This window comes from Podarcis bocagei, assembly GCF_964188305.1.
Source record: "Podarcis bocagei genome assembly, chromosome: 1".
Classification (NCBI taxonomy): domain Eukaryota; kingdom Metazoa; phylum Chordata; class Lepidosauria; order Squamata; family Lacertidae; genus Podarcis; species Podarcis bocagei.
Window position 1 is genome coordinate 43,279,293 of NC_138125.1, and position 26,218 is coordinate 43,305,510.

The 26,218-nt window shown below is 42.5% G+C and overlaps 1 protein-coding gene across 1 annotated transcript; it reads left to right on the forward strand.

The window, feature by feature from the left end:
* Positions 1 to 1,617: 1,617 nt before the first annotated feature.
* Positions 1,618 to 20,892, forward strand: THBS1 (thrombospondin 1). Its single transcript, XM_081207985.1, has 22 exons — positions 1,618 to 1,943; positions 2,275 to 2,369; positions 4,129 to 4,703; positions 5,275 to 5,350; positions 5,571 to 5,767; positions 6,428 to 6,556; positions 7,094 to 7,187; positions 7,903 to 8,076; positions 8,506 to 8,682; positions 9,247 to 9,420; positions 9,765 to 9,892; positions 9,992 to 10,144; positions 10,960 to 11,178; positions 11,660 to 11,767; positions 12,244 to 12,403; positions 12,837 to 12,955; positions 15,043 to 15,277; positions 15,796 to 16,023; positions 16,527 to 16,798; positions 17,133 to 17,230; positions 17,360 to 17,499; positions 18,370 to 20,892. Exons 2-22 carry the CDS (start codon positions 2,303 to 2,305, stop codon positions 18,375 to 18,377), a joined length of 3,531 nt encoding a protein of 1,176 aa, XP_081064111.1. The 5' UTR covers positions 1,618 to 1,943; positions 2,275 to 2,302; the 3' UTR covers positions 18,378 to 20,892.
* Positions 20,893 to 26,218: the final 5,326 nt, after the last annotated feature.

Below are 26,218 nucleotides of genomic sequence, written 5' to 3' on the forward strand. Positions count from 1 at the left end.
TCATTCCGCGTGAGCTGCTGGAGAGGCGCGGAGCTTTGGGTGGCATTGTTGTCTGAGCTGATGTCCAAACAGGAGCGAGCGCGCCGCGGAAAAGCACGGGAGGAAAGACGTGCTGGTGTTTGGAAACGGGGGGGGGGGGGGAATCATCGCCGCTCGGCTTTTCCTGATCTTCTATAAAAGGGAAAAAGGCAGCCTCCCTCCCGTCCGAGGTGAGGAATGCCCGGCTCGAAAAGTTGGCTTCCTAGGTCTAACCCGCCTGATAAAGAATACGCATAGCGCCCCCAAGCGGGCGTAGAGGCGCCACCAGGCGCAAGCCAACCAACGGAAGAGCGCGCTGCTCAGAAAGAGAAGGCGCGCAATGACGTGTGTGAACTTGAAGGCAAACATTTCACCTCCCGCCTCCCTGCTGCCGCCTTCTCCGGGTTGCCGGAGCTGCCCCTCTGGCCATCGTGGGCCCGCTGGGGAGCAGACCCGCCCCCCCCAAGGTTGTATGTAGCTCAGTGGTAGAGCATGAGCTTCGCCTTTGCCTGCAAAAGGTAGTCCTGGGTCAACCCCTGTGTTGTCTCCAGGTACAGCTGGGGAAGTTCCCTCCCTGAACCACCGCAGAGCTGCTGCCAGCCCGTGTAGACAATACTAAGCTAGATGGGCCGATGGCCTGGCTCGATATAAGGCTACTTCCTTTGTTCCTATCTATGCTCAAAGGGAGAGTGGGGTGAGCGGCCTCTGCTTCCTCTTGCTCCTTTACCTTCTACCCTCTGGGGTGTGAGAGCATTTGAGGAGCCGGCGCTGCTTGCCTGTCCTCTCCCTCGGGGCGGCCCCGCCACCTGCTCACTTGGCCCCTCTCCTCGGGCAAAACTGGCACCAGGGAGAGGAGGGCGCACCGTGGGGCCACGGCTGTTCACTACAGGAACCATCTCTGCTGGTTTGCCTTCCCTCGCTGGTGCCCCACCGAGAGGGAACAGTGCAGGTGAACGAGGATGAGGCCGCAGCTAACTTGTCTGAGCAACTGCCTCTGCTAACTGGCATGCCTGGATTCTCCTACTGGGCACCGGGGGAGGGGAGAGATTGGACCAAGCGGGTGCCAAATTCTCCCTGTTCTACCGTTCAGAGAGAAGGGAGGGAATGAGCAGAGGTGGCCCTCTGGTGCTTCCTTAGATACTACCCCTGGGCCCAATCCTTCCAACCACCCCCAGAAGAAGGACCTGATCTGCCCTTCTTGCTCACGCCGCCTTTCGTTGCCCATACAAGAAAGAGAGAGAGATGCGCAACAGCCCGCAGCGAGGATGAGCAGGTCTCTAACTGTGCCTGCGCTCCGTATCTTGCATAAATGTTACAGTGGGAATCCCCGCTCTAAGGCAATCAGCATCCCATTGATGGCAGGGACAAAACGCTTCATTGATCCGGGCAAGATTTTCCCCACCCACCCACCTTCCTCACGCGTATCTCCCCCACTTCCTTTTGCATTTTTGCGAGGGGGGAGTGAGTGTGTGAGTGTGTGAGTGTGTGTGTCTTGTTGTGAGGTAACTGGATAAACACCAGCCCGCTTCCTGCCCGGCGGCTGCTGATTGGCTCTTGGGATTCTCAGGAATGCGAGCGACCCCTTAAAGGCGAGCGGAGCTCCTGCAACAGCTCCAGTGCAAACTGCCAGGAGTGAGAGCCAAGGAGAACCTGCGAGGGCTGCAGGCAACTGATCACCCGTTACAATCCAAGGATCCCTCGTTCTCTCTCGGACTGCTCCAGGGCCGGGGAGAGAGAGACCTGGGCTGAGGGGGCATTGCTCGCTTGGGCTCCACACAGCCAAAGGCGCTAAGGAAACCCAACTAAGGGCCATATCAGAAAGTCCGAGAGCTTCGCAAGGATATTTATCTCTCTCGACTGGGTTACTACAAGAGATATTTGCTCTTGGGGCTGGTTACTTCTTCGGATTCCTTACTTCTACAAAGGTAAGTGCTGAAGAGCCAGCTTTCCTCTTGCAAGTTTGCATTAATATTTCGAATGCGCAAAGGCGAATATTAAACTACTATGGATGATCTTGTTTTGAAGCATGCATCTTTCCCGCTCTCTTTTCCTTCACTTTTCATCCTCCCTTCGTCTCCCCCCCCCCCTGTATTTTTGGTTTCTCTCCCGTCTTTGTATATCGTCTCCATCCCCTCCCATCTTTTGCACACCTTTCCTCCCAGCCCGATTCCTTTCTGTCTGCCTCTAAGCTAACGCGGGTGTTTGGCCCGAGACCTTTGGAGTGACCAGGCTGCGGTTTCCCTTTCTTGTTTCAAGGTCGCTCCTTTGGGTCCAGATCCGTACCATGGAGTTACCGGGCGGCCTCTTTCTCCTCCTGATGCTGGGGGTCTGCGCAACGAACCGAATCCCAGGTAATCCGAATTTCGGGGTCGCGGAGCGGGAGGGCGGGGGAATGGCAGCCACTTCAGCCTAGATTTGGCGGGGAGAGGTCACTCGTGCCTTGTTAATAATAATATTGAAAGGTTGGGCTGGGACCTTTATAGTGGCGTTGGTTTTCGAAGACTCGCCCGGCTACTTCTCTAAGGCGAGCGGGACTTCGGATTGGTGACTGTGGGCAGCGATCCCTTGCGTCCTATTGGGTCTCGGACGTTATCGCACTGGAGCAGTTGTGTTGCCAGGATAGCAAGCGTTGGGATTTCACAGAGCTCTTCTCCGGGTAGTAGCCAATGTCCTCGGTAGAGCCTATGCCCTGCACGCAGCAGGTCCCGGGTTTGGCTGCTGACAGGGGTGCCTGAAACTCTGGAGCGTAGAGCCCCTGCCAGTCAGTGTAGACAACGCTGGACTCTTGACTCGGTTTAAGGCAGCTTCCTAGGTCTTTGGCTGTGTTGACTGACGTGACTAAACTTCGGAAGAAACTCCGAAGGAGCCTTGCGCGAGCCCCTCACCTTTCCCCCCTCGGGCGCCCGAAAGGAGGAGTTTTGCTTCCCCCTGCCGCCACTTGTGGCTGCTGGGCGCGGAGTCTCGTGAGGCCGGCCAATAGCGCGGCGGACGTGGCTCCGGAGAGCGCTTGGGTGCCCTCTGCTCCCTCCCCCCGGGCCGCTTCTCCTCTGAGGGCTCGCAGCTTGGCGGGCTCGCTCCTGTGCGTCGAGCAGAGTGAGGCGGTTTGGCGCCTGGAGGGAGGGAGGGAGGCGCTTTCGCTCAGCGCTCGCTTTCCTGTCGGTGGCTCACACAAGCCCTTGTGGGACGCTCCAGACCAGACACACGAGCGGGGCTGGGAGGGCTGGGCAGGGGGAGGAAGCCGCAGACGTGCAGAGAGCGGGGTGAATTCGTTTCAAAGAAGAGAGGCACCTTCGGCTCCCTGGACGTCTTCTCTCCACGTGCATGTGTGTGTTAAGGCAAAGCACGCAGGACCTTTTAATGATTATTACTTCACCTCTTCCAAGGCTTAGTCCTGGCACTGGGCCCGGGTTCTGAGCTGCGCCCTGCACTGTTCAAATGCCTTGCCTGAGGGCATGCCCGACCCCTTTCCCCAAGTTGCTTTGTAGCTTCTGTGAGTCAGCCCAACTCAGCCTGCACAACTGCCTTCCCACCTCCCAATATAGCCCAGAGCTCATTCCTTCTTCGGTTCTTCCCCTCACACAGTCTCCTGGCATTTGCCCTCTTCTCTCGACAGGCTCCCATTGTATATCTCTTTCCAGTTTGCCTCAGCCAGAGCCCCTTGAGAGGGCAAGGAAGGCGAGGAGAATTCCTGGAACCTACCTCACTAGGAGATTCCTGGTTTTCCAGGGTAGCTGGTCATGGATTGAAAGAGCTCTTTGCTCCCTTAGACCCTGAAGTTCAGCCAGTGAGGCGAAAGTGTGTGAGAAACTGGCTGGAACTGCTGCAGCCTCTCCTCCATCACTGCTAACCTCCTGCAGAGCTGGACTGTGGCAGGGAGTTGCTGAGAGACTTGGGATGGTATAGATACTGAGAAGCAGATCACAACTATTTGTTTCCTGGGAGCTGAATATTTTCTCTGGACAGTCTGGCCATGATAAGTTCCTTTGACTCACCTCCATACAATCCTGCTCCCGGCTTGTGATATTCAGTCCACGCTTCCACTTTCTCTCTCAACCTTTTGACAGAAGCCGATAATCAGTGTTTTCTGTTTCTTTCTCTTTCTCCTGCCAGAAAATGGTGACGATGACAGTGTTTTCGATCTCTTTGAGTTGATTGGCTTTAGTCGCAAGGGAGCTCGCAAGGCACTAGGGGTGCATCCAGTCAAGGGACCTGAGACGTCCAGCCCTGCCTACCGCATTGATGATGCCAACCGTATCCCTGCTGTTCCTGATTACAAATTCCAAGACATTCTTGATGCCATCCAAGCTGAGAAGGGTTTCATCCTGTTAGCAAACCTTCGCCCAATGAAGAAGATCCCTGGCACGCTGCTGGCTGTGGAGCGCAAAGACAGCTCTGGCTATGTCTTCAAGTTGGTGTTGAATGGCAAGGCTAAAACCTTGGACCTGAGCGTCTTCCCCAAGGAGGGCAACCAGAGTCTGGTGTCGGTGGAGGAAGTTGAGTTGCCCAACGCACAGTGGAACAACATCACCCTCCTAGTCCAGGAAGATCAGGCTCAGCTCTACGTGGGCTGTGAGAAGCTGATGAATGTTGAGCTGGAAATCCCTATTCAGAACATCCTCACCAGGGACCTGGCCAGCAGTGCCAGACTCCGCATTGCCAAAGGGGGAGTCAATGACAACTTCCAGGTAAGATGCCTTTATTGTGGTAGCAGGTTTGTGAGTTTATCTCAGGGATCTGACTTTATTTTGCTAGGAAGCAAAAGTGAAGCAACAGGTTCCAAAGACGGTAGTATTTTCTTCCCCTGGTTTTTATCTGTCATTAAAAAAGAAGCATCTGCCCTTGGGGTTAGAGAAAAAGAGAGGGTTTTTTTTTTTACTTTCTGCCCCAGATGCAAAAATACCTACCGTTCCTTTCAAATGTGAGGTTTAAATCACCTGCAAGTCTCATATTTACATTAACAATTGATCCTTGTCCATGAAAAAGACAATGTGAAGGAGAGGAATTTTATAGTTAGCTACCATTCTGACTATATGGGTGTTTCTTTACATTTGCATTACAAATCTAGCTTCTTTTAGCTTCATGTGCAAAAATCTCCTCATTTTTAGCACATAGAACAAGTCTTTATTCAATAATCACTCCACTTAAATTGGGAAATTTGTATCAATTGTAAATAGAATATTTTGAAAATGTATTTTTTTGGCAATGCTACCCTTCCATTTTTCATCAAAAGCTGACAATAAATGCATTGTTTTTAAGGGAATGCTGCAGAACGTGCGGTTTGTGTTTGGAACCACAGTGGAAGCCATCCTGAGAAACAAAGGCTGTGAAAGCTGTAAGTCTGCAATATGTCTCCAAATTTGCTGACTTATTAAAGATATGTATTTGATGTATGTGAAAGAACAGTGAGAGAAGTTTCATCACACAGTAAACTGCAAAGCATTGTAAACTAAGAAACTTCTGTTACAAAGTGCTATGTATTTTTTAGTCTACTCTCTAATTCTGTGAGATTATATATCTCTATAATATGTATGCCCCTTTCCCTTTTGTTTTAGCCACCAGAAGAGTTATTATATTGGACAATCCCATGAATGGCTCCCGTCCAGCCATCCGTACTAACTACATTGGCCATAAAACAAAAGACATCCAGGCAATCTGTGGATTCTCCTGTGATGAACTAAACAATGTGTTTATAGAATTGCAAAGTCTGCGTGCCCTGGTTACAACACTTAAAGATTCAGTCAGCAAAATGGTAAGTGGCTGTTAAATACACAATAATGAAACAGGGACAATGGGTTTCTAAGGGCTCCTTGACACATACAAGCCACCAGCTGCTTATATTCTGCAAACAAACAATTGCATGTAATAGAAGGCAGGCTTGTAAACAGACACTCCCCTGTGGTGATTAAGAATCTCCCTCAGGGGACCAGGCAGGGAACTTCATCGCCAAGCTGTTTGTATGTCACAGACTGACTAACTTAAGTGTGGACTGACATAAGTAGATACTACCGACAACAATCAGCAGCCATTTCTAGCATGGAAGTGACTGTTTCTACAGTGACCAAAGTCACAGAAATGGCAGCTGCAGGCAGCATTCATGAATAAACTATTTTACCTTGAAAACCTTCCATATGGTCCCACACATGGGACTCAACTGAGAAAATAAATAGCTAACTTGCTTGTATGAACTGATCTATGCAGCACAATCTTGTCCCATGTTTCTTTGAAGCGAGCTGTGCACTATTCAAGTGTAAGAGTGTAAGTGCTTATGGTTTCCACCTAAGTGCCCTTATTTGGAAGAAGGATTCATTAAAATTAATGGGGCTGAGTATAATTTGTTGAAGTAATTTCTTTACTCTTTAAGTGTGAAATTCAGATTGATCTAAATCCACTTTAAAACTTTCTTTTTCAGGATGGTATTTTTCAGGAAGTGGGTGCTACTCAGTATAGGACAAGTCCTGGAGTATGCATCCATAATGATGTTATGTACCAAAACACAGCTGAGTGGACAACAGATAGTTGTACTACATGTACTTGCCAGGTAAAGACTCCTTACTGTTAATATAATTTGTGAGTATTTGATTTGCCATGGGGAAGGCTGGAGTGCGTTTTTGGATGGCTGATATGTGCAAGGACACTCTGAAGGCTGCATCTGCACACACTTTGAGCATTCATGTGTCCAGGTAAACACCTGAACATATCTGGGAACATTAGTCCATTGAATTCTGAGTTAAAAGAACCTCAGGCTGAAAAGGTGCTGATTCTCTGGCAAGAGGAGGGGCTGTTTAATTTTTTCTCTCTCATAGGGATTATTTCTTTAATGTGAATTGAACTGTGGTTCTTTATAGATTGCTGGCACCTGATACAATCTTAAGATTTTGTTAGCCTCTAAAATTACTTTAAAGAACAGGGTGGGAAGGTGGGGTTGTGAGTCTGTTTCACAGAATTAGAATTAATATCTAGATTGGTCCAAAATATCTTTGAGAAACATCTCTGATGTAATTCTAGCATTAAGCAATTCTGAGGTGAAAGAGTAAATTTTCATACATGTTTGTCAATATTGTCTTTCCTTATTTAGAACTCTGTTGTTATGTGCCATAAAGTATCTTGCCCTCTCATGCCTTGTTCCAATGCCACCGTTCCTGATGGAGAATGCTGCCCACGATGTTGGCGTAAGTAGTTTAGGCTCCTTAACATTTTCAACTACTTTGTTCCACTAGAAGCTGTGTTGTAAAATATACTGCTATGGCAGCAAATATACCATAGTTAAGTTGCTGGGCAGGGTTTGCACATAACACTACACTATGGTTTAATAAACCATAGTTTAATATGTCATTACTTTGGGTTGTGTGCAGATTAGTCCATTGTTTTCATGAAGTTTGATGAACAAGAAATAGAGGTAGGTTTGAAGCTGTTTGATTAAAAAAAGTTTCAGTGCAGAACAGTGTTTTAATGAGATAAATGGAGTGAAAAATTATGAGTCATGGGGGTGCATAGTGTGTCTGAACTTAACAATACTTAGTTTATCTTTTGGTTACAATTTTATTAACGTTGTTAATATTGTTTTATCGAATAACAAATCAATCCGGCATTTATAATCATATAATATGACTTTTGCTTCAATTTTGATGTTTATTTTATTTTTTAGTTGTTGCTTTGTTAACGTTTTATAGATTGTAATTGTTTTACTGATGCTCTGTTAATTATTATTTATGATGTATGCTGTATTTGTGGTCTATTATGTTCTATCATGTTATTGCTTTTTATTGTTTGTAAGCTGCTTTGGAATTCATTTGAATGAAAAGCGGCATAGAAATATAATAAATCAAACATGTGATAGAAAATTTGTTGCATAGGACTTAAATAGGGAATTGCTTCTTTTTACAGCCAGTGACTATGCAGATGACATTTGGTCTCCTTGGTCTGAATGGACTACCTGCTCTGTGACCTGTGGCAATGGCATTCAACAGAGAGGTCGCTCTTGTGATAGAATCAACCATCGCTGTGAAGGCTCTTCTGTACAAACACGAATTTGCAATATGCAGGAATGTGATAAGAGATGTAAGCATTTCATTTCTTTACTTTGAAAACAATGCAACCTGTTCTTGTCCTGAGCTTGCAATATGTTGAGAAATACTGATTAATACTTCATCCTAGCACTATTAATTTGCTTGCAAATTGCCAATCCAAAACATTCATTGCTGACAAAAGGAGCTGATAAGATAGTTGGCTATTGTAATTCATTACTGTGTAAATCATTGTTCAATTACTGTGTAAATTATTGCTTATCTTGACATGCACAGCATCAAATGTAATGACTCTCAGTACCAAGTGTGTACCATTGCCATCTTTCTATTATTGCAATATGTTGGTTTCTTACTTGAATTGAATTTCAGCAATTCTATATTGCCGCTAGTGCCAGAAGAAAGCTACAAATCACTTAAAAGAGCTTTAATCCTCATAGTTGGTAACAACTGTGTCTGTTTATAGTCAAACAGGATGGTGCCTGGAGCCACTGGTCCCCTTGGTCTTCCTGCTCTGTTACTTGTGGAACTGGAGTGATCACTAGAATCCGGCTGTGCAACTCTCCACTACCTCAGATGAATGGCAGAGAGTGCGAGGGAGAGGCAAGAGAAAACAAACCATGCCAGAAAGATCCTTGCCCAAGTAAGTTTAGTCTTAAAAGATGAGTGTTCTGTGTAATAATTAATGTTTCCAATACTCCATTGAATGTTATATAGGTGAATAGTGTATAGCTAAGGTATGGCATTGAATCCCATAAGATAGAGTAATACCCACCAACCTGGATGGCTTTGGAAGAGTTTGGACTAATTCACAGAGTATAAGGCTTTCAATGATTATTAGCCATGATGCTTGGGTTCTGCTTTCACTGTTGCAGGCAGTATGCCCCTTAATACTAGTTGCTGGGAATCACAAGTGTGGAAAGTGCTGTTGCAGTTAGATCTGACTCATGACCCTTCTACAGCAATTGGCTGGCCACTGTGAGACCAGGATTCTTAACTACATTGCTTGATCCAGCAGGGCATTTCTTACGTGAAATCTGCTGAGATGGCACTTCCCCACCCCACCCTTTTTTAAAGGAACATCACAGCCTGAATTTTTCAACATCTAGATTTGTTTGTGATTAGGCATATTGAAGGCACCAAGGGCAGTTGTGCTCTGTTCCCTGGATGCTAATAGTTGGTTTTTAAAAAATCCTTTTTTCTTTAGTAAATGGGAACTGGGGACCATGGTCGCCATGGGATACCTGTCCAGTCACCTGCGGAGGGGGCCTTCAGCAGCGCGGTCGTCTCTGCAACAATCCTGCGCCCCAGTATGGAGGGAAGGATTGTATTGGTGATGCTAAGGACACCCAGATCTGCAACAAGCAGGATTGCCCAATTGGTGAGTAATGACCTATTTTGAAGTATAAAAAATGGTGTTTGGTAGCTCTGCTCTGTCATCTTCAGAAGAATGTAACCATTTGTCTGAGTTTTCCCACTGGAAAAAAATATATCGAGATACAGCCACATCTTGGCTGTATGATGGACAATGCTGTTCTTATTTCTTACTTGTGTAATTTAGAGTAGAAAATGGTAAGAACAAGCAGTGCAAAGAAAGTCAAATTAAAATTGAGCTGATTTTTAAAAACACAAAAGAGTATTTGTTAAATTTATCTACCTTGCTCGCCACCATTGCCCTGCACGAGGCTAATAACATTCTGGAATGTCACCTTTATCTTCTCTCAGATGGGTGCCTGTCTAACCCTTGCTTCGCGGGAACTACATGTACTAGTTTTCCTGATGGTTCCTGGAAATGTGGTGCATGTCCTGCTGGCTATCGTGGAAATGGAATTAAATGCAAAGATATTGATGAGGTAAGACGACTGGAATTGCTTATTTATATAAAATATAGGACTGAATTGTAAGTAAACCTACAGCTAATTTTCCCTCTGTCACCTTCTTTCATACTCCAGTGTCAAGAGGTCCCAGATGCCTGTTTTGTCCTTGGTGGAGTCCACAGGTGTGAGAATACTGAGCCTGGATACCATTGCCAACCTTGCCCACCACGCTTTTCTGGACCACAGCCCTTTGGTCGAGGGGTGGAGAATGCAATAGCAAACAAGCAGGTACTGCCAAAATATGAAAAGGTCCCTGCTCCTAAAACCTCGCCCCTCTCCTTTTGCATTTATAAGACATGCCCAGGAGGGGAAAAAGAACAAGTTCAATACATTATTCTAGAAATTCAGGTTGCTCTGAAAGGAGAGTATGCATATATTTAACATCTGAAAAGAATTCTAGGGTGAATTCACACTATTGCATTCTGCCACGTGATTTTGCTCACAGATCTGCATGGATAACGTGAATCAGAGAAAAAACATCTTTACCATGATCATAGCTGTACTTTCCTAGCCACCACAACAATGAAAGAAATGGGGCCTGGCCTGTACAGCCTAGTTCATGCCAGTTTTTATGCATAACATAGACTGGCTCCAAGGACAACGTATCTATACTATGTGTTTCAATTAAATTAGTTTAGAATGAATGCTTCTAAAATCTTGAAAGCAATAGCATCAAGACATGGTAGCTTTAAGCATATTCTTCCACACTTCCATCTTCAGATATTGCTATAATTAAAGGCTTGGATCCTAGCTTTTCCACCTCCTCCCTCTGCAGGGACCTGTAGATGGATGGATTTGAAATAAATAAACATTCTCTGTATGTGAACACATCCAAGCCTAAGCTAGTAACTAACATATTATATAGAAATGCACATAGGATGCCTTGTTCTTTTAAAACAAAAGCCATAATTGGCTACTGTATCCATGGAGAAGTATTCTCTTTTTTTAAAAGACTTCCATGTGTTGCTATCTCAAAATAACAAAATGATAGACACATTTCTTGCATGTAATCTTAATTTTCTTGTGTCCATTTGGTCTCTTAGGTCTGTAAACCACGTGACCCATGTAAAGATGGAACTCATGACTGCAATAAGAATGCCAAGTGCACTTACCTTGGCCACTTCAGTGACCCTATGTATCGCTGTGAATGTAAGCCAGGCTATGCTGGTAATGGCATTATCTGTGGAGAAGACACAGACTTAGATGGATGGCCAAATACAAACCTGCCCTGCGTTGCCAATGCTACCTACCACTGCAGTAAAGTAAGCCAATTTCTACATATTCATTCCCTCTCTCTCTCTCTCTCTCTCTCTCTCTCTCTCTCACACACACACACACACACACACACACACACACTTTAGAGCCCTGAATGAATGTACGCACCATGAACATTTGAGCAATAATATCCATACCTTAAAAGAAATAAAAAACTGTCTGTTAGTTAGTGTACCTGATTCAAATGCTTATGCATAAATTTGTTGAAATAACACCTGTGTCGGATTATGGCTCATACATAGCTTTTAGAGTGCCTACTTTGGACAATCTGAAATGTCTTGGGGAAATTTCTGTTTCATCTTTAGTTTTCAGGATAAATTAGAGTACATACTGTTGAGTATATTTGAATGGTACTATGGACTGACACCATCCAAAACAAAATCTAGGAAATATAATCTTACAATCTGAGCGCTTTGCTGTGTTGTATTTAAAGGTGGATAGTAAATAATTATGTTTCTTTTTCTGCAGGATAACTGTCCCAACCTTCCCAATTCTGGGCAAGAAGACTATGATAAGGATGGAATTGGTGATGCTTGTGATAATGATGATGACAATGACAACATTGTAGATGACAGAGTAAGTCTCGCAGAAACTGTTCTGTCTGTGGTTTAGATAATATTCATTTTTGCCCCATACCTGGGGGCTATTTGCAGAACTTCAGCTTGGCAGTCACTGTAGGAAATTGCAGGCACTGATGTTTTGGAATGTATTTAAAGAGAAGCACAGTAAAGTATTATCAGAGTTTTGTATTTTCAACAGCTGTAGGGATCCCATGCTTTAAAAGGCCTGAGATTTACTTGGTACTTCAGATTATAGCATCATTCTGCTTCAGCAAGTAGACAGGAAAATTCCAGAGCACAGGGGACTGGCCTTAGCTTCTCTCTCAGCTCCCTCTGTCACACTGTCCATATGGATGTCGTCCTATTAATGCCTTTGCTTACTGCCTTTATTCAAATAAATATAGTCAACAAATTTCTTATAAATCTAAAAGTGCATGCATGCTTGTATGTTTGTTTTTTTAACATGGCTTCTTTATTTTCTTTCTTCTACAGGACAACTGCCCATTCATCTACAACCCACAACAATATGACTATGATAGGGATGACGTTGGTGATCGCTGTGATAATTGCCCATACAATCACAACCCAGATCAGATAGACACTGATAACAATGGAGAAGGAGACGCGTGTGCTGTGGATATTGATGGAGATGGTACGGTTTTGTTGTTTATCTTTTTCTACCCCCCCCCCCATCACCACACACTTTCTTAGTAATCTACAAGTTGCCCAAATTCAACTGCTGATGTGAAATCTTGCTCACTGTATGGACCAAATATGTTGTACATTGAGAGCTGTAGAAAGTTGCTCTATACAAGTCTGGATCCAACCCTGTATTATCAGCATGTTTCAGCACTAGTCGTACTTGGATTGTAGCTCTTCCATGAACAAGCGGCCTGCCACGTGATTGCTAACTATTGTGTTAGTTCTAACAGTGTTAATATATGATACTAGACAGATCTACCTTTAACTTGGTTTCCTTTAGTTATTTCCTTTTAGTTACTAGCTTCATTTGGTCCCACTATATGTGTGTACTATTTAGACATGTTACCAAGGTCACTAAAATATCTAAACTATTTGTATTTTAGGCATTCTTAATGAAAGAGACAACTGCCAGTATGTATATAATGTGGACCAGAAGGATACAGATTTGGATGGTGTTGGAGATCAGTGTGACAACTGTCCTATGGAACACAATCCAGATCAGGTCAGCTTAATTCTTTGGCCTATAAATGTACATGGACATTCAGTTTTTATTAACTCTTTGATATCTGCTATTTATCACACACACACACACCCCTGCAATATATGTCAGTTGGCAGCCTAATGAGGAATACACAATTGTTTATAACTGGGACATGTGTGGAAAACCTTGATTTCTTTTTTTTAAAATGCATGAGGCAGTCAAGTGCATAAATCATTTCTTTATGTCATGTTAGATGCAGTATCTTCTACTAATAGAAAAACCACATGGGTAACCATGAGTAGCTTAGGTTCATTAATTTCAGAGGTTCTACTCTGAGTAGAATACCACCCATTATGGTTTGGAATTACTGTAGAAAGCATACATTCTGTACTGGAGCACATCAGCTAGTAGCATAAGTACCAAATGGGGAAAAAGATCTCTGGTATCATCACAGTGATATTTTACTAAATACAGGCTGGTTAAGATAAAGGAACCTGCACAGCGCTACATCATGGCACTCTCATGTTTCAGATATTTAGCATTAAAGCAGAACATGTGCTGAACAATGAAGGGTGTGTTTGCAAGGAATGTATATCCATGACACAAGATGTCCTGAGGCCAAGAGGGCAGTGAATTTAGATTCACATAAACAAACACGCACAAAATGCTTTGCTAAGGACAAAAGTTAAAGCTATATAGAATGCTAACATCACAAAGTTGTTTTCTCCACTATTAGAAAAGCTGAAAGGCATATCCCACCACAAATATATATAACCTAATTAAACTTTGCCTGTTTAAAGGCTTGGAAATAAGAGGGAAGCCCAACCCATCCCATTTAATTTGATCTAATGCAGCAATGGGTGAAGCTTGTGCAGTCATGTCATGTACAAGGCAGTAGGATTAATAGCTTCAGGGGCATACCTTGGATGCTTGAGTGGTCTCGGCAAAATTGGAGGAATCTAGATCTGTTTTTCATGTTACCCTGTGGGCAGTGTTGGCTAAAAGGATGCTTACAATAAAAGAATCTGTTTTTAATGTCCCTGTACTTCTGCTAGACTATTTTTTTTAATGAAAGGGTTCTCTCCAAAGTAGTGTATAGCAGACCACAGTGACAATGGACTGCAAGTATTCCTGAAGTGCTGAGTGTCTCAAGTGACTCATTTTAAGTTGCAGAAAATGCTCCTCTTCAGCTAGCAGTTAATGTGATCAGTTGATTTTTGGGTGACTATATTTCTCAGTGGACCATCAGCCAAACCTGAAGTAACATGAAGCTGGATAACTTAGGGCAATCTGATTAATATTGTAGTCTGCAACTAGAGGTCTTAGGGCCATATTTCAGAAAGTAAGCAGCCTGATGTACTATTTGCAGTTTGCATGTACTTTTATATCATGACACTTCTAAAAGAATGTTCAAGCATTTAATCAGTATGTGGCAAAAAACATTATGGTGGGTATTACCTTAACAGTGGGTCATTACTGTACAACGGTAGCCTTAACACAGCCGTAGCAGTGAGGTAAATAGAAAATATTCATCCAGTTATACAGCATTAGTGCCCAGAAGGTACAAAGTGCACAATAAAGCAGAAAGTGGTGCTTTTATCTCATCTGAAAAAGTAAACAAACAAGAGATTAACACATTCTGGCATGGAAATTACATGGAAATTCCTGCCAAGTAAAAGCAGAAACCACACCATTCTCTCAGGCCCTGGTGCTTTGAGGAATACATTTAAGCAATAAGATGTCGGAAGATAACCCAAAACAAGTTGGGACAGGTGGTTTTCTTTCTTTTTTTGTCTGTGGACATTGACATTAGCAAATTACAAGTGTGCAATAGCTGTCATACCAGCATACAAAGAGAGCTCCTATGCCTGCCAACCTGTTAGTTCACTTCAATAAAGCTCCATGCATGTAAGGACTGCCTGTGCAGAGCTGTTCCCTCAACTGGCATGATAGCCAGCTGGAGTCCTGACCATTGGAAGAAGCCACTAGCAAGAAGCCACTGGATGGGCCAAGACAGTGTAAATTAGTAGGAATCTTTTTAAGATAGTTCTAGTTGGTACCCTTTTTAAAATGCTTTACTTGAACATATTTGTCCATTTTCCTTTCAGACGGATTCTGACTCTGACCGCATAGGAGACAAATGTGATAGCAACCAGGACATTGATGAAGATGGCCATCAAAATAATCTTGATAACTGTCCCTATGTGCCCAATGCAAACCAAGCTGACCATGACAAGGATGGAAAAGGCGATGCCTGTGATCACGATGACGATAATGATGGCATCCCTGATGACAAAGACAATTGTAGACTGGTTGCCAACCCAGACCAACTTGACTCTGATGGTAAGAAAAATTATTCACTGTCAACTTCTCTAACTATACTAGAAGGGATTGTCTAGCATTAAATTAAACACACAGTGTAATGTTTAATCATCCTTTTAAGGGGGAAAAATCCTTAATGGCAAGAAAACATATCCTGCTTGTTCAGATGGAGTAGCTCCATGTGAATGGATCTACACATTTCACTGAAATGCTGTAAGAGGGTGTTTATTGCGCAGACAGGGGAGCCTTTGGAGATTTGGGCCTGGAACTGTATTTTAAAAGGGATATAGGTGGAGAGAGAAAAGTTGTTTAAGGGAATTATCAAATGTGCACTTTGGATGGCATTTGTTAGTGTAACTAGTATAATAGTTATTGATGTCAAGTAATGGTGGTTTCAGTAGCACAGTTAAAATCTTGGATTAATTACATTAGATATTTTACTACTGCCAATCTGAAATGCACATTTCATTTTTAAACTCTCACATATTTTTTATTTCTCTCCCACTCCTCCACCATTTCCTTTCTTTCTCTTGGGCTAGGTGATGGACGTGGAGATGCATGCAAAGATGACTTTGACCAAGACAAGGTGCTGGACATTCACGACATCTGCCCCGAGAATGTTGACATCAGTGAGACAGATTTCCGCCGATTTCAGATGGTTCCCCTGGATCCTAAGGGCACATCTCAGAACGATCCTAATTGGGTTGTTCGTCACCAAGGCAAAGAACTGGTTCAGACTGTCAACTGTGATCCTGGACTTGCAGTTGGTGAGCAGTTGATTTGGGGTTTTCCTTTCTGTGTTTACTGTAGAAAGTGTCATCTGTCTCTGGGTGATAACTTAAAGGCTCAGCTGAAAGTACACACAATACTTGCCTGCATAATATAATTTAGCAAGTGGTTCACTTACATTCAGATTCTAAGGTCTCCATCGCTTCATAGTGGTGTAGCCCTAAGCCAGCCAGCCTGCCTGCCTGCCTGCCTGCCTCTGTGACAGCAGAACAGCAAAGGCAATAGGTTGTGGTCCTACCTATCTGCTACGTCCACTATGACTTCAAAGCAAATCTTTCCATATCCCAAAGAGTCACATGAAAACCTGTGGCCAAAGAACAATAAATCAAAGAAGTCTTGTGGTGGAATCTCTAAATACAGTACTTCACACCAGTGAGCCTTTGGAAGAGGCTGAGGCCTTAATTAATCATAGGGGGAACTGACTATTCTTGCAGTTTAAGAAAGACTAAAAATCTCTCCTTTTTTCCTCTCTTTCACTCAGGCTATGATGAATTTAATGCTGTTGATTTCAGCGGCACATTCTTCATTAATACAGAAAGGGATGATGATTATGCTGGCTTTGTGTTTGGTTATCAGTCCAGCAGCCGTTTTTATGTAGTCATGTGGAAGCAAATCACCCAGTCTTACTGGGATCCAACACCAACCAAAGCTCAGGGATATTCCGGTCTTGCTATCAAAGTAGTGAACTCCACCACAGGTCCTGGAGAACACCTCCGTAATGCACTGTGGCACACTGGAAATACTCCTGGACAGGTAAGAGATTGTTTCTGTTAATAAATAAAACCTTCCTTTCTGCAATCCTTGGACTATTATTATTGTAGAAAGAAAAATCAGATTTGAAGAATGTATTCAATCAATGCTTATGACAGGTAGAAACAGAAAGAATAGGAAGCCCGAGGCCATTGGGCATGCTATTCATCCCCCTTTGCCATGTCAATTCAATCTTTATTACAGTCTAAGACCAGACAACAGAAATCACAACACATACAAATATATGTCTGAAATTGCATTCCAAGCATACAATTGATTTCAAAGACTTGTACCAGCATAATGGCATGTGTAATTTAACTACGTATTTACTTTTCAGGTGCGGACCCTGTGGCATGACCCTCATCATATAGGCTGGAAAGATTTCACCGCCTACAGATGGCGTCTGAGTCACAGACCAAAGACTGGCTACATTAGGTAAGCTTTGCAAAGTTTCTAAAACAACTTTAGAAGGACAAATACAATTTGGCAATAGCTAATTTTATAGTTGCAGAATAAGCATTCTATATCATGGCTGTGGTTAATTACTGTTTCTCTTTACTGCAGAGTTGTAATGTTTGAAGGAAAGAAGATCATGGCTGATTCTGGACCAATCTATGATAAAACCTATGCTGGTGGTCGTTTAGGATTATTTGTCTTCTCTCAAGAAATGGTCTTCTTCTCAGATCTTAAATATGAGTGCAAAGGTAAGAATCCATATTTCCGAAGCTGAGTTTGTTTTCCTGAAATTACTGGTGAAATATCACCATCCCATCACTTTAGCTTTACACATTCAAAATGTTTTGATTAAAGTAAAGAAATCTGTAACTCTTTGGCTACAACCCTTGGAAAAGGGGAAATATTGTATTTAATATCAAGAGTGATGTAAAAATATTTACGACACACAAGGTTTGCCATTGAAAATAGAACTGTTGAATTTGAATCTATATTCAACAGCCACTAGGTAAAGGTAAAGGTACCCCTGCCCATTAGGTCCAGTCGCGGACAACTCTGGAGTTGCAGGCTCATCTCGCTCTATAGGCTGAGGGAGCCGGCGCTTGTCCATAGACAGCTTCTGGGTCATGTGGCCAATATGACTAAACCGCTTCTGATGAACCAGAGCAGTGCACGGAAACACTGTTTACTGCTCCCACCGGAGCAGTACCTATTTATCTACTTGCATTTGTCGTGCTTTCGAACTGCTAGGTTGGCAGGAGCTGGGACAGAGCAACGGGAGCTCACCCCGTCGGAGGGATTCGAACCGCTGACCTTCTGATCGTCAAGCCCTAGGCTCTGTGGTTTAGACCACAGCGCCACCTGTGTCCCTTTCAACAGCCTCTAGTGATATGCAAAAATTAAGTCACTTTATCAGAGCTAGATAGCTGTGTTGCATGGGTAGCCACTTCATAAAAAAGCTTGGAGCAATTCAGCTACACATCTGACATTTTGAAAGGGAAACGTGCAGTTACTATTTAAGCTGCAAAACAGACAATTGAATAGCTAATTGTAGCTGCTTAATTACTAATGTATCAGTGTAAACAGAGTGACAAATTACTATTTTTCCTTTCTTCTTGCAGATCCGTGATCACAATGGCAGTTGATACAGAAATTATTTTGAAATGCTGTATTGCACCTTCTGAGAAGTTTAGTTTCTACAAACCCTGGGACCATTTTTTTTAATCGCTCTTCACTTTCTTCTGCCTTTACAAAATAGACTCAAAATACATGATCTGCCTCAAGAGAATGCTTTTGAGAAAGAGAAAACAGCAAAGTACACTTCATTTCTGACCTCTGTTGGCACAGAAGAAAACAAATGTATTTTGTGAATAAGAACATTCCTTGCCTCAGGAGCAAATAGTCACTTCTGTAAGAAAGGCATTTGTGTAGCTGGGCATTGTCACTGCCTCTCTTTAACTGGAGGTCCAACGGAGTAGCACTTTTGTAATAAGACTATCTTTATGCTGTGTTGTGGACTACTTAAAAATGAAATATATACTTCAGCTTGTGGGAGATGAGAGGGACAGGAAAGAGACTAGCAGAAGTTGGAGGCAAATGCCTCACTCTTTGAAAGGGGACTATTCTCCCTGGGGTTTACATCTTAATTGGAGGGACTGTTACATATCTGACTAATAGCCTGATCCTCTGCATGTTTGCTCCTATGCAAGTCCCAATGTGAGTTACTCCCACATAAGAATGCATAGGATTACAGCCTAAATCTTTTTCAATTAATAAGGAACTACTTTGCTTGATTACATCGGAAAACTAGCTGGCTAAACCCAGGCAGCATTAACAAATGTTAAAAATTCAGTTGTGGGGTAAGAGGGGTAACAATATTGGCACACTGGATTACACCAGTTTAGTGAGAAAGGGGATGCAGAGGAACAGAGGGGGAAAGCAAGTTTACATGTGCCAATGCATGATAACAAACATGCACAGGTTTGATACCAGCAACAGGCAGTGCAGATGTAGCAAGAACACTGAAGTGCCAAAGAGCACTTTCAGCTCAACTTAGCACTTGTATTGGCCTTCAAGGAACTATGTTTTTTTCTTATATTATGGTTACAAAGGCACAAAAGATGACAAACACAATTAAAATACAAAATTCTTTTCTACAAAATGCAATGGACTTTTTTTTAAACAAACAACATGTTTTTAAAGCATTGATTTTTGTAGAACTGTAGATAAAGAAAATGTAAAATATTTATTTTTACCTATCCTGTCTGTTATGAATAAGAAAGGACTCTAGATTAAAACAGTAAAAAAATGCGTCAAGACTATCCACATAATTTTGCAATGTCTCCATGACTGTAAGATTGTAAATACAGGTTATTTATTGTTCTATAGTGAATCTAGACAGTAGTGTGTGAAGATATTTTAGCTGTAAAGAGCAGGTTTTCCAGAAGCAATGTGGGGCACAGCAAAATAAAAAACAAAAAAAGCAGTGGGAGAGGGGGAGGTTGGGTTATCAGTGTGTTCTTCTTTCTTCCTCTGTACAAGACAGCTGGCAATGTAGCCTAGTAGGGCTACCCTACTGCTGCATTGCCAAACCACAAAAATGTTTAAATATTGATTGCCCAGATCTCTCCTGTCGGAGAGGTAATAGCTTTCTTTTTAACACTGGCCATAATCCTCTGTCAGTCCGTACTCTTCTCATTTCAGAGGGATTTGCATGAGAGATGCTATCAATGGATTGTTGCCTTTATCACCTTTGTTATACTTGTATGTTGCTAGTGCATTCTATCGGTCCATGTGTCAGACAAAGAAGAAAATCCCTGTCCTAGGGAGGAGGCAGACTAAAGGAAGAAATGGCATAAGAATGTTTGATTTTGCAGATCGCACACCTCAGATACCAGTGTGTGGTTGCTGGAGCATAAGTGCCTCACAGGTGGGATTTCAGGAGCATTTTTTTAAATTAAGAAAGACTGCTCGTGGTATAAGGGGCAGCAAAACTTTAACTACAAGCCTCTTCTTACTAAGAAAAAAAGAATGTCAAAGGTGAAAGTTTATGTACAAATATTACCTCATTGTTGTGTGACTGAGAAAAGGAAGAGAGAGAAAAACCTTTGGATCAAGCAGAGTTTAAATATCTAACGAAATTTAAAGCTACTGTAGTATTAAGGAGAAACAAAAGATTGCAAGCTGTATATAGTCAAGATTGTTTGTTTTTTTGCAGAATTACATATTCCCAGTAAGAAAACAGCATTGAAGCAATGCTGAGAACAATTTGTGATACTGTGTTCGATGGTTTCACCCCCTGTCATCTTGCATACCATTCCTTGTATTTGTATAAATTATTGTTTTCATTACTGTTGGAATAGTTAATCTTCTGTTTGTGTAGATATGCTATTTAAATAATTTATCATGAAATGCTACCTGTAGAGCTAGTGTTTCTATTTTTATAAAACATTTGCACACTGAATTGAAGAATTGTTTGTTTCCCATCCCCAGTGTTGTTGCTCTTAGTATGTTTTTTTTTCTAAAAATGAGCATATTTTGTACACATGTTTAACCATTTTACAACTTAAAAGCTGTGTAAATTGTACAATAATGTTTCTTACATACAAGAAACAATAAACAGATACAAAAATCTATATTTACAACCTCTGGGGTTAGTTTCATATGTTCCTTCCTCCTACTGATGTTATAAAACCTGCCACTCAGTTCTCCCTGCCTTTGTTCCATTTCAATCAGCTATCCTCTTGGCAAGAAAGCTGTGTATTTTTTTACCTTCCAGGCCAATAAACTGTTAGAAGGTAAAGGTATGCTTTCTTTATGACATTTTCCACTAATACCTAAGGGACTCCACAAAGTTGTAGTCATAGCAGTCCCTACCCTTTGCATAGTTTCATTAACACAATATTCAATCTTGACCACCTGTAACTTGCCTACATGGGCTCCACTTTTTTTAAAAAAGTTTTTTTCTGAATTCTCACTGCTGCATCCTCCTCTGTTCACAATGCACTTGCATAGCTTTGACTCGAGACTGAGAAGCAAAAACATCTTTTTAGAAATAAACAAATTGGCTGCAACTTACCCGCTTGAGGATGGTTCGTGACACATCAGCAGAAGGCATTTACCTTAATAGGATTCTGTGACCTCCATTAATGCCCAAAAGCTCATTAATATCTCTAGGATGCATCAAGGGAACTGCATGTACATTGGAGTGAGCTACTTTTACTAGGACCTACCTTTAGGTGGTTTATAAGGCTCAGTCAGAGATTTGGGAAGGGATAAATATGGTTCTATTTTATCAGCTTCTTTGCTTCTGAAGGGTTCTGTGAATAGTTAAAAAGGCTTTCAAATGTGTAACATATTTTCTGTAGAGTTGCTAAGTATCAGCAGGCCCTTTGAGTGAAAAAGGGGGAAACTCGAACTTCTATTGCTGATCCACCTCATCTCATCACTCTGACTTATAACTTAGATGCATTACTGGATTAATTGTTGAGCCTGGAAGATTTCTCTCAAATGCAGGCCTAATGTCTTTGAAGAGGGACACTGGTGGCGCTGTGGTCTAAACCACTGAGCCTAGGGCTTGCTGATCAGAAGGTTGGCCGTTTGAATCCCCACGACGGGGTGAGCTCCTGTTGTTCGGTCCCAGCTCCTGCCCACCTAGCAGTTCAAAAGCACATCAAAGTGCAAGTAGATAAATAGGTACCGCTCCGGTAGGAAGGTAAACAGCATTTCTGTGTGCTGCTCTGGTTTCGCCAGAAGCAGCTTAGTCATGCTGGCCACATGACCCGGAAGCTGTCTGCAGACAAATGCCGGCTCCCTCGGCCTATAGAGCGAGATGAGTGCCACAACCCCAGAGTCATCCGTGACTGGACCTAATGGTCAGGGGTACCTTTACCTTTAATGTCTTTGAAGCTGTTTCATGGGGTGTGGCTAAACTAGGTGAGGGTAGCCGATTGGCCTCAAACCCTTGGTGAGTTAGGGATTTCCCCTGTATGCAAAGACAGGTTCAAGCAGATTGAGCAGATGAGATCAAGAAGTTGGTTTGTGCATGTGCTGTAGAGGGATGTGAGGGGCAAATGGGAATTGCCAACCTGGGAAAGTAGCCCATCTAGGAGAAGGAAAACTGATGCTAAACCTCCGCTGCCTTGCGGCTATACTCATTTGTCATAAATGCTTCGGGAGCAAACTCTGGAGAAAAATCCATACCCGCTGCCTTGCGGGACACCTTTGGGAGAAGAATAGGCTAAGGACCAAGCCCTACACAAATCCAGAGTGCAGTCCCTAAGGTAGTTGGATGGCATCTTGTATGCCTCCTTCCAGCTACTCTTGCAGCCAAGCTGGTACCAAATGTATTGCTCTTCTTTGCTTTGTCCCAAATCAGTGAGGCCAAGGGGGGGGGGTCTTGTCATCTTGGCAGCTCAGGACTTCCATACATACCGCCCAGGCTTGCACCCCAGAGAGGACACTTCAGTGCCGCTAATGCAACAAAAGCAGCGTGGGAGGCAGAAGTTATGAGTTAACAGTCTCTGCAGCCACAACAGGCACTGTGATTCTCCAGTGGTTTGACTTCACCCCTGCAGGTGTACTCCATTGTCTCTCGAGACAGACAGATGCCAGCAGCAAGATAACTTTGAGACTCCTATACTGCGCTGTGCATCAGACTGGTGGTTCTGATGCTTTAGCTGATGCAGAGTTGGGCAGCTGAGACAGCTTAAGGTCAGTCTACGCATTAAGGATTCCATGGATATGATGCCAAACACACCATCCAAGTGGGGAATTATTCTTCTGTCTACCGTAGCATTTGAGTAATAATAATAATAATAATAATAATAATAATAATAATAATAATAATAATAATTTGTTATTTATATCCCGCCCATCTGGCTGGGTTTCCCCAGCCACTCTGGGAGGCTTCCAACAAAATGCAGCTCCATCATACGGCAGTCTTCTATTAACTGCTGAAACTGCTATTAACTGCAGAAAGTAATCCTTTCTGAATAAGTAATCAAAATAGTGACACAAGATAACACTCCAGATATGAAAGATTCCCAGTACCAGCCAATGTTTTTCATTCTGCACACACACACACACACACACACACACACACACACACACACACACAGTTGTTGTTTAGTCGTTTAGTCATAGAATCATAGAGTTGGAATAGAGTTGGAAGAGACCACAAGATGACAAGAGTCGTGTCCGACTCTTCATGACCCCATGGACCAGAGCACGCCAGGCACTCCTGTCTTCCACTGCCTCCCTCAGTTTGGTCAAACTCATGCTGGTAGCTCCGAGAACACTGTCCAACCATCTCATCCTCTGACGTCCCCTTCTCCTTGTGCCCTCCATCTTTCCCAACATCAGGGTCTTTTCCAGGGAGTCTTCTCTTCTCATGAGGTGGCCAAAGTACTGGAGCCTCAGCTTCACGATCTGTCCATCCAATGAGCACTCAGGGCTGATCTTCTTAAGAATGGATAGGTTTTATCTTCTTGCAGTCCATGGGACTCTCAAGAGTCTCCTCCAGCACCATAATTCAAAAGCATCACACACACATACCCTTGCTAATAAACAGTGTGCAAGATGCAGTGTGCAATATTGTTTTATACCTCTAATATATTATTGCAGAGAAGCTGCCTGATATATAATGGAATCAGTTGTAAGCTGTAAACTACTGGTATGTGGTGGAGTCTCATTTAATTCAGCAAGGCATTTGGCCAGCTTCACCTGGATTGTATCCAATGCCCCAGTGTAATGGATAACTGTAGCTTAGAGCTTTAAGTGATCTATCCTTGTCAAAGAGGGAGCACTTTTCCAAACACATAAACCAGGCAGAAATATAATATGAGCTTAGAACAAAAAGAAGTCATTGAAAGGAACTGTGTTCCAAGAGCATTCCTTTCTGCTGCTTCTTCTTGGCATTGCCATCCTTTATTTATTTATTTGTACCATCCTTCCCTTTGAGGAAATCTTTACCTATTCAACACAGGTTTCCTTTATGTAGGTCAACCAACAGAAATAACAGTCTGCAGGTAAAGAGACTGCATAAGAGAGATCAGGTTGAAAATGTTGTTTCGGAATTAATATTACAGTTAGGATAATAATGAGATTCTCAGACAGCCCCAGGTTATGGTGCCCATAAAGTATTGGGTCCAAGAACATATTTGTGTCAAAGTACGAAAGATGCACTTTATGCAAGTATTTGGGGCAGCCAAGAGCGGGGGGGCGGGGTGGAATTCTCAAGCAAATTCGATTCGCACAATTCGAAGGTGTGGTTTCAGCATTCCTAATAATAGATGCTGTTGGATTTGGGGGATTTCTAGAAATTGGGGAAAGGTGCAATAGTATTGAATTTCAGCTGTTATTTATCAATCTGATTTAAGATTCATTTATTTATTTAAACTGAAGTCTGATTTTATAGTTTTACCTAATTTTTACCATTTTGCATTTATTGGGCACTGATTAAATGACTGCAGTTAAGCAGTATATAAATGGTTTAAATAAATGAAAAGCTTCCCTCAAAGTCGATAGCAAAAATGTAGTCAACCATCATGTGCCCAAATTCAAAAGTTCGAATCTAAAAATTTGAAACTCTTGATAAATACTTTTTTTTGCTCTACACTTGGCTTTTAAAAGATGTGTTGCTTCTGTGCTTTGCTGACATAATGTTACACACATTAGAACCACTCAGCTTGTTCTTAGTTCCTCCCTCCTTCCTGGCCCTGCTCTCTGTGCACTCTTGCAAGAGTCCCACATGTGCATGTGTCACAGTATCTATGGTCTATGACTGACCTCACTGTTCTGACGACTTCTGCTGCACCAGCATAGAACATTTCCTTATGCAAGCAGCTTTCTGGTCTAGGACTCCGGTCACTGTTGCACAAGTCATGATTAACACAATTGCCAAAGGACTGATGTTTCACTGGTAACAAAACAGGCTACACTATGTTCAGTTTCCCTTGGGTCAATATTCCGTGCTATGGATATGGTTAAAATGGCCAGAATAATAATAATAATAATAATAATAATAATAATAATAATAATAATAATAATAATAATAATAATAAATTTACTCTGGGCGGCTTCCCAAAAAATATTAAAATACTATAAAACATCAAACATTAAAAACTTCCCTGCCTTCAGATTTTGACAACTAGTTTGATTGGATTGATTTAATTATTTAATTCCATGGTACAACTGAAAAGCTGCGTAGTGCTAGCAATGGACTTTTAAAAAAAAAAGTTTGTAGAATATCTAGCACTATTTGGAAACGATCACAAATGAACATTATTTACCCAGAGTTAAAGAGCAAGAAACAATGGTTGACTACCTAGGAAAAGATATGCAAAATTAGTTTATATAACTTCTAGCAGGTGCTACAGAGCAGAAAATGTTAGCATGTGCAAACTCAGCCAAATACTAGTCAATTGTTCTGGGCTGCATACCTGATGTTAGTCATATTCAACAAATGTATGTTATGTCTGAACTTGAGTTTATCATAAGAGAACATTTCTTGGGGTTTGTTTCACTAAAGGAGACTACAGGTGCTTTTATGACAGAAACTCTTTGTGGGCACCTTGAGCAAATGACCAGTTCAGAATCTGCAGGGTCAGGGTTATGACAATGGGAATAACATGAAAGGCAAAGAAAATGGCATACAAAAGAGAGTCGTGAACATAAACTCACATGTCTTTGGGGGGGGGCTGAAATGCACACACTTTAAACTTCGTAGTCAATGATGCAGTTAAGTGATGTTTGGAAACAACTAGTTTCTTCAGTTTGTTTCAAAAGATCTGTACAGTGGTACCTCGGGTTACAGACGCTTCAGGTTACAGACGCTTCAGGTTACAGATTCTGCTAACCCAGAAATAGTACCTCGGGTTAAGAACTTTGCTTCAGGATGAGAACAGAAATCGTGTGGCGGCAGCGGGAGACCCCATTAGCTAAAGTGGTGCCTCAGGTTAAGAGTGGTTT

Excerpts from the sequence above, each read along its gene's own strand:
- THBS1 (XM_081207985.1), top strand. The coding sequence starts at position 2,303 with ATGGAGTTACCGGGCGGCCTCTTTCTCCTCCTGATGCTGGGGGTCTGC. Across the intron at positions 8,077-8,505 it reads GCAGGAATGTGATAAGAGAT|TCAAACAGGATGGTGCCTGG; the intron begins GTAAGCATTTCA and ends GTCTGTTTATAG. Across the intron at positions 11,768-12,243 it reads ACAACATTGTAGATGACAGA|GACAACTGCCCATTCATCTA; the intron begins GTAAGTCTCGCA and ends TTTCTTCTACAG.